General features: G+C 37.2%; 1 protein-coding gene across 1 annotated transcript in view; it reads right to left on the bottom strand.

The window, feature by feature from the left end:
• Positions 1–16,395, bottom strand: part of anxa5a (annexin A5a) — a 34,861-nt gene that overhangs the window by 11,691 nt on the left and 6,775 nt on the right. The window contains exons 2-7 of the mRNA XM_085135271.1: positions 11,544–11,628; positions 10,148–10,242; positions 7,684–7,797; positions 4,817–4,907; positions 989–1,068; positions 595–645 (exon numbers count right to left, since the gene is read on the bottom strand). Coding sequence (XP_084991397.1) covers positions 595–645; positions 989–1,068; positions 4,817–4,907; positions 7,684–7,797; positions 10,148–10,242; positions 11,544–11,628 — 516 coding nt within the window. The remainder of the gene's footprint in view (positions 1–594; positions 646–988; positions 1,069–4,816; positions 4,908–7,683; positions 7,798–10,147; positions 10,243–11,543; positions 11,629–16,395) is intronic.

Genomic DNA, 16,395 nt, shown 5'->3' with positions numbered 1-16,395 from the left:
TGATAGGCAAACAGTGATTCAATGCCCATAAACTATTATGGGCATTGACCGCTCGCAGGAGAGCCTGGACAGCAACATTATTGAAGCAGTGTGGGATCATCTTGATAGAGAACAGAACAAAAAGGCAGCCGAACTCCAAAGAAAAGCTTTGAATATCTTTCAAGAAGCCTGAAGGCTACACAAAGAAATTACAAGAAAGCTCAGGCTGTGTTAAAACATGGTCAAATATTGACTTTCATCCTTTTTTAGAATAGCATAAGCTCTGTTTTTGTCATATATGTTCCACATTTCAATAAATTGCTGCACTTATTTCCCATTTTCAAGTAAAATATTAAGAAATTAAGTGTAAGTCAAGACTTTTTCAAAGTACTGTATACAAAAAAAAAGGAAGACATAGTGGTCCTGTAAAAACAATGTAACTAGACATAAAAAAACGGCTTGATTAACACCAGTGTAATTGGTTAATAATAAAAACAGTGATTTCTTGTTAATGTAGTGTTGAAGTTGCTTGAATTCGCTGGACAAACTCACAAAGCTAAAGCGGAAAGCCAGCTCTTGCCATGTGTATTTTTATCTCATGTTCTTCCTTCTTACCTTAGCGTCTTTCTCGATATTTTTCTCGTCTACTCCCTCCTCCCTACTCCCCTTTGCAGCCAGACGAAAAAAAAGAGAGGTAGGAAACCAGACAGGTACAAAGACAGGTGGACAAACATAGAGTAAAGTAGGTCAGTGTTGATGGAAACATGGTGCGCTCAGACCTCTCAACCCAGGTAACATCGGAACACCTAATTAAATGATCCCTCAAATCTACAAGAACCATGAAAATTACTTTTCCTTCTGTATAAACATCACATTAAAGAAATTAAATGTGCTGTCAACCCCCTCCCCCTTTCCAGCCTACACCTCTCATGACTTTCTAATGGCATCACTGTAGGATCTCATTATCAGGAAAAGAAACATAAGTCTTTCTAGCAGTGCCCTTCTTTACCTGCAGCAGGATCACCAGCAGTTGCTGATAGTGCCCTGAGGTGTCACCACAGATATCCTTCTCCAGCTTTCCGCCGAACTCTGGAAGAAAGAAGAGAAGGGGGGCAGACGATTGCTTACAGTTTCTGTTCACGACAGTTGCTAATGATTTCAGTCGACCTTAGTAGGCTGTCCTCTGTTTTGCAGGATGAGCCATGAGAGGAGAGATTTGATTAGTTGACTAAGGGTCTATGCCAGGGGTAGGCAACGCCAGGCCTCGAGTCCCGGTGTCCTGCAGGTTTTAGATATCACCCTGTGTCAATACACCTGAATCAAATGATTAGTTCATTACCAGCCCCCTGGAGAACTTCAAGACATGTTGAGGAGGTAATTTAGCATTTGAATCAGCTGTGTTTGATCAAGGACACATCTAAAACCTGCAGGACACCGGCACTCGAGGCCTGGAGTTGCCTACCCCTGGTCTATGCTTTCGTCCAGATCAGATAAACTGCATTCTCTGCCTTGATCCATTTGAGCCTTTGTTATCACATATTTTCCATCATGGTTTGTTGTAAGTCACAGCTGCTATTTTAGAGACCTTTCATTAAAGTGTGACAGGTGATACAGAGGTGCAGTGTGTTTATTACTCGGATGACAGAACATATTACACTGATAATAAAAAGAATAGGCACCACGCTATGGGCTTTAAATAAGCATGCTACTCTAGAGAAACGAGCAGATATTATAAATCTATATGAATAAAGAAACTATATATATGATATACTGTTATTTCTGTACTATGCAGTAAATTGACAATAGGCACGCCATCATAGGTTTGGGACTAAAATACTTGAGGGAGGGGTTTGCATTAGGATGGGCATTTAATGTAAAATCTGTTCCAACTCAAGTATGCAGATCCATCTGCTGTGGTGAGCCCTTGGGAATGAGACCAGACCTTTATTTTACTAGCAGGCATGAGTGCCTGTGCATTGCTCCTATGCAGCTTGGATATCCAAGCTGTATACCCTTGTTTGCTACCCTCAGCTAATAACTTTGCACTCAACCATCTTGTCTAAATATGGTCACTTCTGGCTTTTGTTTTGGCTTCGAAATGTGAATTTCTTATTCACAGTTGTCTTATGTAAAATCTATGTTTGCTTACAGAGTCATAAGGATAAAGAGATTCATGTCACGGCGGGGTGCGCCGATAAGTTTAGTTTACAGGACCCAGAAGCAGACACTGAAAGGCGGAGTTGCTGGCTTAACAGAAGACGATCCTTTATTTGGATGTTGGCACATGAAGCATGAAGCTAGGAAAACTGTGAACACTCAGAGAACTAAAGGACTAAGAAACTCAGTGAAAATACTATGACAAACTATAAACACTGAGTAAACTATGACGAAACACTATGGGGATGCAAACAGACGACCTGACAACGAAACACAGAAAACAGAGGACTTAAAAACACACATGAGGTGATCAGGGGAAGTCGAGACACATGAGGATGAACATAATGATGCACAGGAAATGTAAACTCAAACACAATGACATGAAAACTGGACTTTCAAAATAAAACAGGAAACATAAGACGCAGACATGACAACCTGAACTTGACAACGTAAGACACAGACATGAAACACATGAAGGGCAAGGGAGATTTAACAGGGGTGGAAGACACAAGGGGAATCTAATGACAAAGAACTAGAACAACCTAGGCATGATAAAAAATGAACTTATAAAACCTGAAGGGCTTAAACATAAACTAAAACTCAAAACGCTGGGTCAAAAGACCCAGGATCGTGACAATTCAAACTTGTCCTGTGTACTCTAATCAGTGTTGGGAAGGTTACTTTTAAAATGTATTCCATTACAGAATACAGAATACATGCCCCAAAATGTATTCTGTAACGTATTCCGTTACGTTACTCAATGAGAGTAACGTATTCCGAATACTTTGGATTACTTAATATATTATCATGCTGTTTACAACTACATGAATGTACTATTGCTGTGATTTATTACTGTTACTGAAGGTCCGCGGCTCCGAACCTAGTAAAGGGACCTCTGGCTAATACGGTGGGTTCTGTGTCGGGCTCGTAGCCGAAAACTAGCTTTACTTTGTTGTCTGGGTCAACTTTGCTAGCGAGAGACAGAGAGAGGCGTTGAAAGGCTGCTCCAGCGGAACTTATTGTTTTTGGAGGAAAACAGGAACATGGTGTACAGTCGAGTCTTAATAGCTTACTTACAACTGGGCTCGTCAGGCACTCTTCTTGGCTGCAGTGGTTATTATTATATTTACATGCTTCCAGCTCCCGTTTTTGCTCGATGACAACTCGTACTTTTCCTTTTTCTCCCTCCCTCGCTCACAGACACATAACGTGTATGGCAGTCCATTCTCCCTGCAGCACGGTCTACACTGCCTATGATGCTACATTCTTTAGAGCTATGCCTGTAGCATTCTGCCTATTAGCTTAGCACAACAACAACAACAACAGGCGCTCTCTCACCCAGGAAACACGCAGAGAGAGAGCGTCACCCTGTAACCATGGCAACCGTAACGCTGCCGCCTGGAGCAACAGAACGTAGCTGTCAAACAAAACCCAAACAGTCCTGACCCGCCACAATATGAAACAGGGAAGTACCGCAGTGTAATCCATTTATTTCAACAAAGTAACTGTATTCTAAATACCACCTTTTTAAACGGTAACTGTAACGGAATACAGTTACTCATATTTTGTATTTTAAATACGTAACGGCGGTACATGTATTCCGTTACTCCCCAACACTGACTCTAATGTAGATCCCCAAGTTTCCTACACAAACATCATATAAATTTAATGAAGAGTTGGAACAAATTAAACTGAGTGAGAAGTTCGACACCTTGGAATTGTAAGCACAAGGAAAGGCCAGATAATTTTCACCTAACTCAGCCTATTAGCTAATTAGCAAGTCAGTGTAATCCTTAACCCTGCGGTAGACTCGCACACACACTGCTACACACTGTTCCTGCTACTAAGTGACCCTGAATGGAATAAGCAATTAAGAAAATGGATGGATCGAATTTAATCTCTATAGTTTTAAGACAATTAATTTCCTATAAAAATCACTCCAGACACAGACTGGGTATCTTGATTTTGAATATTTGAAGGCCTTGTAGGCACGCACACACACACACACACACACACACACACACACACACACACACACACACACGCACACACACACACACACACAGTTTATATGCAATACCTGTTAATAAAGATTTTTTTTTTTTTTTTGCTTTTACATCCACTCACTGGTTATTTTTAGGCACTTTCAATATTAGAAATTTTTGTGGTTTGGGTTAAAATGTCCTTTTGTCACAACAGTAACCCTACACATTGAAAAATGATGACTTGGAAGTGGCATAGTCATCTTAGTTCTTTTATAAACTGGTGTGTTTTTTTCAGCGCCCCCAAAAATCTTGTGGGCATGGGCATGTAACTAAATTACGTTTGGTAAGTCCTCATTTTCCACTAATAATCCAAACTGGATTCTTTTAATGATGACTCATTTCCTCGTTGTTATTTTTAACTGTGACAATTATAACCAATTAAGCTTTAATCAAAACATGATCTTGAAATTAATCAAATCCCCTTTGTGCCAAAAACTATCAAAACATTAATGGCAGTTTATTTTTAAAAAGTAAAAAGCTATAAAGCTTTTAAAGGCGCAGATATCTTCTGCCAATGCAGTGCCGGTAAAACAAAACATCTTAATGCATTCTTCTAGATGCGTCATTATTTGTAGTAGTCACAGTAACCATGTTTGTCTGTTTTTCTCTGCCTCTTCATCAGTGGAGTGTTTTACCTTTCTTGTACACTTTGGTGATTTCTTTAATCTGCTCGCCAGTTCTGGAGGCCAGGATCTCAATTAGCACTTCATCTTCAGTCCCGGCACCCTGGGAACCCGACGCATGAGATAAATGGAGTGAAACAATATCCATATCTGTTCAATATTAAATTTTAGTACATGTTTATTATATATTAGGCTATATCATTGATTCGTAATATGAAAAAAAGAAAGCCTAAAAGTCTATAAAGAAAAATATAGAAATAATAAAAGATAATAAGAGATGTACAACTTGAGAGCATAGCAGAGTTAAAAGGTTTGCAATTAGAGAACGAATAGGTTCAGTACTAAAGAGAATTATCTTTGACGTTCACTTCTCTATGCTGCAATTAACCTTACAGCAAGACTGTCTGGCAAACCTAACTAATGGAGGAGTGGGTGTGATAGGAATGTTGAGGCCAAGTCCTAAATGCTTTGCTCTCACTTTGACTAAACACTTCATTTGCACATGGGTAATGCAAATGTAAATGTGTCTGAAGAATAATGAGACAGAAAAAAAATCATTTGTAACTCATATGAGGATCTGAGAGTTTGCTAAATGTTTTTCCCTCATGCAATTACCTTCTAACTTTATGAGCCTCCTGTGACCTGAAAAAGAGCACTCATAAAATGTCTGAAATGTCTATAATATAATATCTCCAGTTTTATTTTTTTCATTTGAGTTTCACTGAAACTCTTTTTTCATTTGAGTTTACAAAAGATAGATCTAATGGACTACAATGCTCCAATGCTGCAAAACAAAATGTTTGCAGGAGATATAGAGAGAAAGCTTAACCAATTTAAAGATATCTGTATATGAATGTTTGGAATATATTGGCAAAAGAAAAAAGTGTCAAACTGTCAAATCTGCAATCTCAAAATATTGAGCTACAGTCTGCCAATGAGTTAACTATAAATTAACTTTAAATACAATTATCTGCATTCATCCAGTGCATGGAACAGAAAGTCTTGGCTATTGATTATCAGTCATTCATTGTCTGGATGTCACCAAAACCCCCTGAATCATTTGGCATTACCCCCTGCAGCTAAGTCGTCAGATGACAGTTTCAATTTTACAGTAACAATGAAAACAAAAAGGCTAAAACCACCGTGTAGTACCTGTAACAAAACACAATAAGTCTTTTGTGCCTGAATTTAATTGTTTTGGCCTTGCCTTTGTTCTCAGTTTTAAACATGTCTTAGTTATGGCTGCATTGTCTGAAGTCTAAAGCAAGCTGCTGAATACAAACAAAGTAATCTGAAAGGAAGGAGCTCTGCAACAAGCTGAGAAACTCAAAGCCAGCAGTACGATCACCTTGCAGTCATCACAGCTGCTACTGCTATCAAACTGTGGTGAACTTCCAGCAAACTTTTGACAAACAGGTCCAATATTATTCTTGTCATCCACCAACTCTGGATAAATGTTATAATTCTAACAAATTTAATTCAATTTAATTTTAACTCTTAGATAAATATAATGTCTCCACTAGCTATTTGTTGCTGGACAGCCTAGAGTTTAACATTTTTCTACTTCAGCTATTATTACATTAATACATAATCGTAGTTTCTTAATCTAGGAAGTCTAAAAGGGGCATTAGAAACAACAAATATGTATGAATTAATGAGAAATAAATAATACTTTAGTGGTTGCATGCATTATTATGGTATTCTTTTGAAAATTTGCTTGTTCAAAATATTAAAGACTTACAAAGACTGCATTGATTCAGATATATGAATTAGCAGACCTACAAAAACTGAATAGTCAGATAATAAGAAGTATGAGTAATGAGTTTTTAATGGCTGATGATCACTTTGGCTGTCAGTACAAGTGCACTCCCACTAATTTTAGATGCACCCTAAACCATTGTGTTCTGGAAACGAGCCCTGGCTATTGGCTGAAAACAGCTGCTTCCTGCTGTTGGAGTCGAGCTTGATGATAGCATTGTAACATATCAGTAAATGTGATGTAACGCCAAAATATTGATCTAAAAAAGAATGGGCATCAGAGATTGGTCTAAATGGTCTTTGTGGAGTTGTCAAGCAGCTTCTATCGCATGCTGTTAACATAAAATAAAAGGTTTTGAACGTCATGTGGGAAAACAGATAATAATACATGTTAGATGGCCTACCTGTTGGCCTAAAGATTTATAACAAAGCTGAGTTGAGTTAAGAGACTAGTAGCAACAGCGGCAGGAACTATTTTTTTATTATGTAGAAAGAGTTCCTGCTTGCTTTTAGTTAAAAAGACAAACTGGAAAAAGGTCCTTCTGGTGGCAAACATTTTACCTTTTCAACCAAACTTTCCAGAACACTTTTTCAGTAATGTTTGAGTTCCATTTCTGTGGGCTAAAGAGAGGGAGGGAGCTGGTAGCATGCATGATATCTTACTAGCAATTATGTTTGCAACTCTTTTTTCATGTATTAGATGCTTTATTGCTAATGTTGAAACTCTGTGTAATGTAGATTAAAAAAATTAAACCTTTTCATCTCTTGTAGTTGAAATCTGTAAAGTGGCTTCAATATAAATATAGTGCATTGAGTGAATAAAAGATGGACATAATCATAATGACATCACCTATTGGTTTGAGAAGTCACTGCATTGCTGAACAGTATTATTTTGTTTCTATGTACAAAGTGAATAATGAATAACAGCAAAACATACACCAAAAATTGAAATGTCAGTGGTCCCTAATTTACTCATTTGTTTGTCTGGCTTTGAGAAGTTGAAATGTCTGTTGTCAACTATGAAGTGTTTCCTAATCAAACATTATTCAAAAAACATCACAATGAAGACGTAGGCTACATTTACATTTACATGAGACCTGTAACGTGGTTTAAGTTGTTACCTTGAGAGCGTTATGCAGGAGAGTAGCATCATATAAGACAGATGGGGTCATCAGAGCCACAATAAGACTCTCAAACAGTCCACCGAGCTCAGATTTCAGTGCGCTGACCAAGTCCTGTGGTCAAATAATTAATAATAATGAGAGGAGCTAAAACAGTAATAACTATATTAGTAACAGTGACATTTATATAAACCACACCAGATCCCAACATTAAAACCAGAAAAATAAGTTAAAAAACACAAAATGGCCATTCAGGATCTTGATGTGAAGAAGATGAGGGGAAAAAATTACATCTCACTGCTTCGCTTACACTTAGAGTATTCAATGTAACCTGCAGAAAAGGAAAATATATTTACTTTGCAAATTACTCACAGCTGGCTTTGTCTAAATTGTTTTCTGCCTCCAATCATTTGTGCATTGCAGGAACCAAATGAACAACAGCATATACCATTGTTATTTCAGTATGTGGCTCTATTTGCATACACAAAAACACCCACAGCACTGTGCTCATCCAAGTGCTCTTTGGAGAAGTCCAGAAATCACAATTCTAGCTGAATACATTAGACATTAAGCACAAATCCCCCATATTTCTGGATAACACAATCCATCTATTTGTTCTTTTTTGTGTGTAGAACGAGTTAAATTTAAATAAATCAGACTAATCCAATCCCAACAAAGAATGTGGAAAAAAGAAATAGACAGAGGATGTAATATTTTGCTCTGTTATATAGAAAAAAGTAGACTCAGGCTTCAGATATTTTTGCAGTTGAGCACAAATGTGTAATGGCATCATTACATTTTAATAGATCTCATAAAGATTCTCTGCAATACTGAGCAAAGCAAAGAGTCTCATGTTCTGGGTCATTTTGATAAAACACTGTAATATACAGAGATATCCCTGGAGCTGCTTTGTGATACATCTATGCTCTCTCAAACTCTTCCATCTACTTATTCTTGAGGCAGAAATCAAATTAGCTTTCAGCTTTCAATCCACAGGTGGGCATAAAAACTCTTCACCGTGTGACAGAACAGTGAGACTATGAATGCTTAAAATTCTGTCTAACTAGCTGCACTGAATTCTGCTCCATAGAGACTGGGGACAACTGCCCTTCCTGCCACTTATTTGAGGTTACTGTTCAGTCTTGATCCAAAATCGTGCCCTTTAAATCACAGACTTAATGTTTTTGGCTGCCTTTTTGCTGTTAAAAATTGTTGAACTGAAGACAGCCAATGGTGAAAACCCAGCAAGATTCTATACTTAAGTAATATAACAATGTGAAAAAATTACAAGCAAAGGTCCTGTATGCAAAATTTCACCTAGTTAGGTGCACAAGAAGCAAAGGAAATGTTATAAGTCATTAGGATTTATTCCTCTATCAGTTGTACCTGCTCCCTAATTGATGAAATAGGTATTGGAGAACTCATCCAAGGAAAAACTCAAAACTGTAATCAAGTGCAATATTGAGGTCTTTACTTAAGCACATTTGTTTGTATTTTGAACATAGCTAATTCATTCTTTAATAGCTTTAAAATGTGACTCTGACATGCTAGTGCAGTGCTTTGCACTGTCACCTCACAGCAAAAAGGTCGTAAAATTCAGGCTAGGGCCTCGTTGTGTGGATTTTCCATACGTCCCAGTACTCAGATTTCCTCTCACAGTCCAAAGACCTGTTTTGTTTTTGTTTTTTTTAAATTATTTTTAGTAAAAAAAAAAAAAAAGTAAAATATAATGACTGTAAATTGCCTTCAGGTGTGAATGATAGCTGGAAGCTACGACACGTTGTAGTCCCCTTTGTTTAGATGTCAAATAACAAAGAAGCCCCAAGTACCTGCTGTTCAGAGTTTTAGTTTGTGAGGGGCAGCCAATCAGAAGACAGTTACCTTAAAGGAAGAGGAGCTAAACCGTCTTTTTTGAGACAGAGAAAGTAGTGAGAGGTTGCATGAAGGCCCAATTTGACATAAATAAGGATTATCTTGAGTTGTGAAACACACACAGCTGGAGTCTAAGACTAAATATACTGGGCTGGAAATGAGCATGAGAAGTGCACGTTAAATATACAATTCTTGAAACAGTCAAGATGTTACACATGCACAAACCTACTGTAGACAGATACTCATTACTGGGCTTATTACTTGTGAGCCCCATAAATGCTTCTACAACACAAAAGCATTTATGGTGCAGCAGGGTGGGGAGTCACATAACAGCTGACAGTGTGCAAGAGGTGGGGTACACTCATGACAAGACTAATACATCCCATGGTGAATGCAGAAAGACAGACAACTATTCACGCTCAGTGAAACACCTGCAGCATATTTAGTAGGATGATATATTCTCAGTCTTCAGTGCCTGAGGTGAAGTTGACCATCAGCCAGGTTGGTTTTGTGAAGTGAGGAATGCAGAGTGGATGGCACGACCTGTAATTGTATATCAGTTCTCTGTTTAATTCCTAGTGGCTCTTCTCACCTTTCCGTGGGCCTTTTTATATGCTGCCTTAATTTGCTGGCGCTGATCATTGCTGCGGGATGTAAGAAGCATGAGGATGGCATCTTCATCTGTACCTGCACCAGAAATCATATAAACCTTAAATAATGTGTGCAAAATGACTCTGAAATCATCTGCAATGTGGGTCAAGACAAAAGAAGCTTTTCATTTCAAGTCTTTCTTTTCAAACACAACACAAATCCCTGTTATGACAGCTTCCAGTATATCGTAACCTAAATGAGTCAGCCTGTTAGAGCATGAGATCAGGATTAAAAAGGATTGGCATGGCAGATGATCTAAGAACCAATAGCTTTCTAAAGTCACGAGCACCTTAGTAAAAAAAAAAAAAAGGCTCAGAGAGGCAAACAGGCTGAAGCAGCATGTATCATTTTCACTCAGGGATCAAATGTTAAATTAGTGAAAGGTAATTATGGCACAAAGCCCAGCTGATCTGCAGTGACAGCACTGACTAAAGAACTGTACTTAAGTAGTGCAAGTCTGCTGTTTCATGTTTGAGTCCACAGTGGTTTGCAGACAGGGAAACCATTAATTAGATCTAATGGTTCTGCTCGTACTGGTTATAAAGTGTTAGGAAAAATAATTTACAGTGTTATCGCTTTCTCTCTCTGACACACACATATGCATGCACACATACATGCAAATACACACATGCACACATACAGAGCTTCTGAGAAGTAGTTCCAAAAAAAGAGACTCAGACCACAAAGTACTTGTCAGTTATTTTTTAAGCTTCAGTTTGAATGTTGGTGATACACTAATTGGTAAAACACACTAGAGAAATGAAATGTTTTCCCATTTTTCCGATGATGCTTACAAAAGGGAGCAGTTCAGATCCTCTGACAGCTGTGTCAGTAATGAGTTTTTATCTTTGTTCATTATCTGTTTTCACAGCCTTTCCTGTATTTACAACCACTACTGACAAATAAGAAGACAACAGTTTTTTATTAAATTAATATAGGATGAAATGACTGGTCATGCTTTTTTTTTTTGTAGCTTTGCCTCCTTACATCACCACAGTGGACTTTAAATCAAGCAATCAATATGTAATTATGTGCAGAATTTCAGCTTTAAACCAAGGAATGTTACAAATTACAGTAGTTTTATACTTAGTTCCCCATTTTCAGAGGTACAGCTTTTTCATTGAATGACTTACACAGGGACCTGCCAAGTAAATAAATAAACACACCTTAGCAGCTATTAAAAAAAAAAAAGCTTTCAACTGTGCAAAGAATTCATTTTTTGTATTTATGGTCATCGTTGTGAAATGTTGCATACAATAGTCAGTTAATGTCGTATGACATGCTAGTGACAATGTGAAATGAAAGTGAGCAGCAATACATTTAAGCAGGATACTGACCCATCCCTTTCATGGCCTTATGGAGGATTTCAGCATCATGTTTGGCATTGAAGTTGACGTAAGGTCTAACGCTGCCTCTGTTTGCCTGTAGGAAGAGAGCAACACATGTAAGTAATAAAACATTTGTAACAAGCAAAGGTTTCCTTTATCTGTCTCTGTTATTAACAACAGTTAGCATGCTGATGTGAATGCACTCATGTAATATACCCAATACTCACTGTACTTTCACACATAGGTTATTACCAATTCTGGCTAGAATCATACATGAAAAAACAAACAAACAATTATATTATGTTTTGTGCACCTATTGCACTTAAAATTAAATCCTTCCCAGATCAATTCTCAATTTAAAAACAATGGTAGTGCAGTAGTAGTGAATTAGTACAAGACTCTCATAACTTAAGCACCATTTCAGCTAGTTGGGTAGATGGTGCTTCATACAATGCCCTTTTCTGGCAGAGAATAAAACTCCAGCAGAATTTTTTTATTCTGTGGGCATAAAGATTTTAGGATACTGAAAATTGCAAGCGACTGTTAGTAGCAGCACTATAAACTTTTGCCAAAGGCCATCAAAACCCCGCATGGATTTAAATGTTGTCTAACCCAACAGTGAGGCAATACTTTAAGTAGAACTTAAATCAGGACTGCTGGTTTTTGTCAGCAGGTAATCTAAAAAAAAAAGTGTTTTCATCTTGCTTGGACGTGCACACATTCTTAAGGGAAAAGGCCATTTGTAGAAGAAGCAGTAAAACCTCAGCTGCAGCCTTGTAATAAACTGTGCAGGTGGAGAAGTGAACAAATACACCTCCTACACCTCTTTTTGTATTATTTCTCTTGTTGATCATTTGTGTGTGCTATTCTGTATGTTCATACAAAAATGGCTTATAAATGTTACAGCGTGCTCAAGAGAGCAACCTCCTTCTGCAACTTGACAGCGTCTCCTTGAATTGTCAGTGCTACTGTCACTGTGTTTATTGTGCCTGTATTGTCAACCAGTTCAATTTGGCACCACAACCTCTCAAAAGCTTTTTTATGTTACAGTTTTTAGCATTATTGTTCTTTCTGCTTTTTGCTACAAATGATATCATTCAGACTTTCTACTAAGACACACAGCAGTTCTTTTTAGATGCTTCCTTGTAACAAGAGTTTTATCCCAAATGCCCTTCCTACTGCAACACAAAAAGGAATTTGTGTCTCTGGCTGGAATTGCACTAGCATTTGTAAACCACTACACTATAAAGCCACATTTCTACTGAGACACACAATGTATACAAAAGATGGACATCTGCTTTAACATCTCCCAGTAGTTGGGCATTTTCGCTTTGGCAATCTTGGTGTTTTAAAGATGGTGCAAAGGCTTGAATCTAGAACAGATCTTCATCTGGAAATGTTTACTTAGCCTTTTCCCAACATTAATTGAGGTGTCTCAGCATTTATCAGATCAACTGTCCTGAAATACACTAGTAATCTTAACAGTTTTACAAAGCAGCCTTATGATAAAAAGTCATGTGTGACTGAAAGATAAAACCATGTAAAGAAGTCCTTTATAAATTCTTACTCTGACATGTGAAGGAACCTATTGTCCAAACGACACTGAACATTGGGGTCAAGAGCAGCTCTGAAGGATAATTAGCCAAATCTGCATCACATGAAATAACACACAAAAAGCAAAATGACTGATGGATAATTCCATGTCAGTTTATCAACGCACGATCTGATATCCTCGTGTTGGTGTTGTTCCCAGATCATCATACTAAAGGTTGTTCCAGGATCAACATTGCAAGTGACCAATCAGAATGTTGTGATGTCATACTTTTGCGACTTCTGGAAAAACCGGCGTAAAACAAAAAACTGTACTTAAGCTGCGAGAAACCGCCTTTGTCTGCCGATCAACGGACCCTAACCCTGACCCTAACCCTTTAATAAGCGCTAAGCAGAATTGATATTGTCCTTGCAACATTGGAATTTCATAAATGCACGAATGGGTTGGTGCGCAAAAGAATAACGTCACAATAATGTGATTGGTCACTTGCAATGTTGAACCTAGAACAACATTTTCATGATGATCTGGGAACAACACCAACACGACATATCAGATCATCCATTTATCAACTGCCTCCCAGCTGACCAGCTTGGATTTGCCAGAAAAAAACTCCATAAGGAAAATAGGACTCACTTGATTACACACATACTCTTTTTGGCCAGGAAAAATAATTTCTTACTGGGCAGTGAGCGTGCAGAAAGTGAATTAAAATATCTTGCTCTACTTCTGAAACAGTCTTTGGCTGCCATAAACATATAACTGAACTCAAAAATTCATACAGGGAAAACGAGAGAGAGAACCATCAGAAATGTAGGAAATTAGCATTAGCATATTAGCATATTAACAGAAACTTGTTCTTTCAGCTACCTACATACAGGCTTCTATCATCAGGGATTATTCTTATTAAGAAGTGTCTCTTCCCTGGATTGTTTTTTTTTTTCAAGGCAAAAACTTCAGGGCTTTTTTTGTTTGTTTGTTTGTTATTATATGAAAAATTGAGATGGAATTGTCCATTTTATGCTGTAGTAGGTATTGTAGCAAACTTTTCATTAGATGTCTAAGAATAGATGAATGGATGGATAATTAAATGAAGATATAAGGGATTAGTAAGCAAACACAACTTTTAACTTAAAAGCAGCACTGGGTGTTTGTTTGTGAGTGTGTCAAACTGTAAATGAGTTACCTATTCTGTACATTAGCGGGAAACATTGAAAACTGATACATGTCCTTTGAGCATTTTTAGAGACCAGAATAACTTTTTGTGTATAACATTCAATGTATAACCATTGAAGTCATGCTCAAAAACTACACATTTGCCTTTGTCTTTATCTTCACCAATATCTCATCTTCTAAAATTTTATTCTTTTTTCTCTTTTGGTTAAAGCTGTTCCTGACTAAATCCTGGGAGATCACAGGTCAGGTCCTATCAGTTAAAGATGACTTGAGATTTATGGATTACAGATGCCCAAGTTACATATGGGATTCTCTAGACTTACTTAAGCAAGGTTTTTATGTCCAGCACTTTTTATAAAATGAGCATAGACACAAATATAAACTCTCTAGAGGCAATAAGCTGGATATATTTTGTTCATTGTATCTAAAAACTTTACCTGCTGGAACATCAAATAAGACATTTAAGAATCTATGATGTAGATTTATAAATATATTTTTCACTGTGGATCATTATTCCTGTGTTTCTGACCTTTGTAATGACATTTTCAATATACCTCATTCACAACTAGACTATATAGTGGAATAAATAAATGGTTTTAGCCTTAGTTCATTTAGAAGTCATACCCAACTTCAAAATTTGGTTGTTTTATTCACTTATTTTAGTTTTTAAGTGAAGATGGAGTAGTCTCATTTTTAAACCATCATGCAGTGCCATCTCCCAACTGTCCCTTGATGAAATTGTAAGCCCGTGGGGATACAATAGAGACAGGTGCCTGCAGTTTCCATGTACATGGTAATTCAATATGGTACAAACTAGACCACCGTCATCAACTGAAACTGAGTTCTTTCTTCACGTGTCCTCATTAGACAGTCTGAGGTATCTCAGCACACTGATGGGGATAAAATCAAATCAAGGATATCAAATGAAGCTGCTGCTTCTCTTTTTGTGCCAATGTGAGTATACAGCGCAAGGGATACTAATGTTTTTGTAATGAGTGCATCTTCACGGAAACTCCTTTCGGTGAAATGAGGCTCATCAAAGAGTCAGGGTATCCACACACACCAAGTCTTCGTGGAAAAAGGAAATTGGAAAAATGAGAATTTAGCTAAATATATAGAGGGAAAAATAATTTAGGGCTACATGCAAGACAGTTGATTGAGCTATTTGTGATTGGCATCATTTCAGAACGAATGTCACAGTGACTTGAAAAGGGAATGACCTTTCAAGAGTCAAGCCACACTTCATTACACAAGCAAAGTCCTAGAGCTGCAGCTTAACAGGAGGGATTCTTGGCACTTTGCATAGCTTCTCTTTTCACAGAACACAAAACAATGAAAGGACACACTTACCATGCTTTTTTTTTAATTGATGATTGAAGATAATGGATGTCAACTGAAAGGAAACGAAACAATTTTAAAAAATATTGAAACAAAGGCTTAGATTCACTGGATTTATTCAAAAACAGTATAAATCGAGTGGAATTACTCAACAGTAACAAGTTTCTGTTCTTACCAACTGATGTCTGTCTTCTCCTCCACACAGATGATCTGGAGTCAGGTAAGCTCTTTATTTTCTTCCCCCTAAAACTCCTCCTCACTAAGGAAAGCTGACAAGATGCACATCCTCATCTGCAGGTAGTGTTGCCTTTCACTGACAGTCAAACGTGAGATGGTTAGCTCATGCTTCAAGTCACCTTTGTGTGACTTTTATTAAGCGGTTAAACATTTCTACAAATTTTCACAGAGAGCAGTTGTTATTTTTTAGAATGTGTGATGCTGCCCAGCAGCTTTGATCACGTATTTAATTAATTTGAACTCTTTTTAAAAAATTGCAAACAAATTTAAAGTTCCACCAGTCTATCTGAAACTGTTAGTAATACATTTTTTAATCATTTATAATTTTCCTCTTTTCTTATGTTTTTTTCCCCCAAGTTTTATTACTAGTCATGAATATTTTTGTTTCCAAGCTTTTCTGCGGGTAAACTTTATTTGCACTCTAGAAATACATTTTCTTTATTGTTTTAGTGGCCCTATTAAGGGGTTGATTATTTGCTTTAAATTATCTTTAATTTAACCCTGACAAAAAATCTGTTATACCAAGTCTAAAGTCTGTAGTACTCTGTAGTTATTTATACA

Source organism: Neolamprologus multifasciatus, chromosome 2 (genome assembly GCF_963576455.1).
Source record: "Neolamprologus multifasciatus chromosome 2, fNeoMul1.2, whole genome shotgun sequence".
In the NCBI taxonomy this organism is placed as follows: Eukaryota; Metazoa; Chordata; class Actinopteri; order Cichliformes; family Cichlidae; genus Neolamprologus; species Neolamprologus multifasciatus.
Note: the sequence above shows the minus strand (reverse complement) of the source record. Positions and strands in the feature narration are given on the sequence as shown.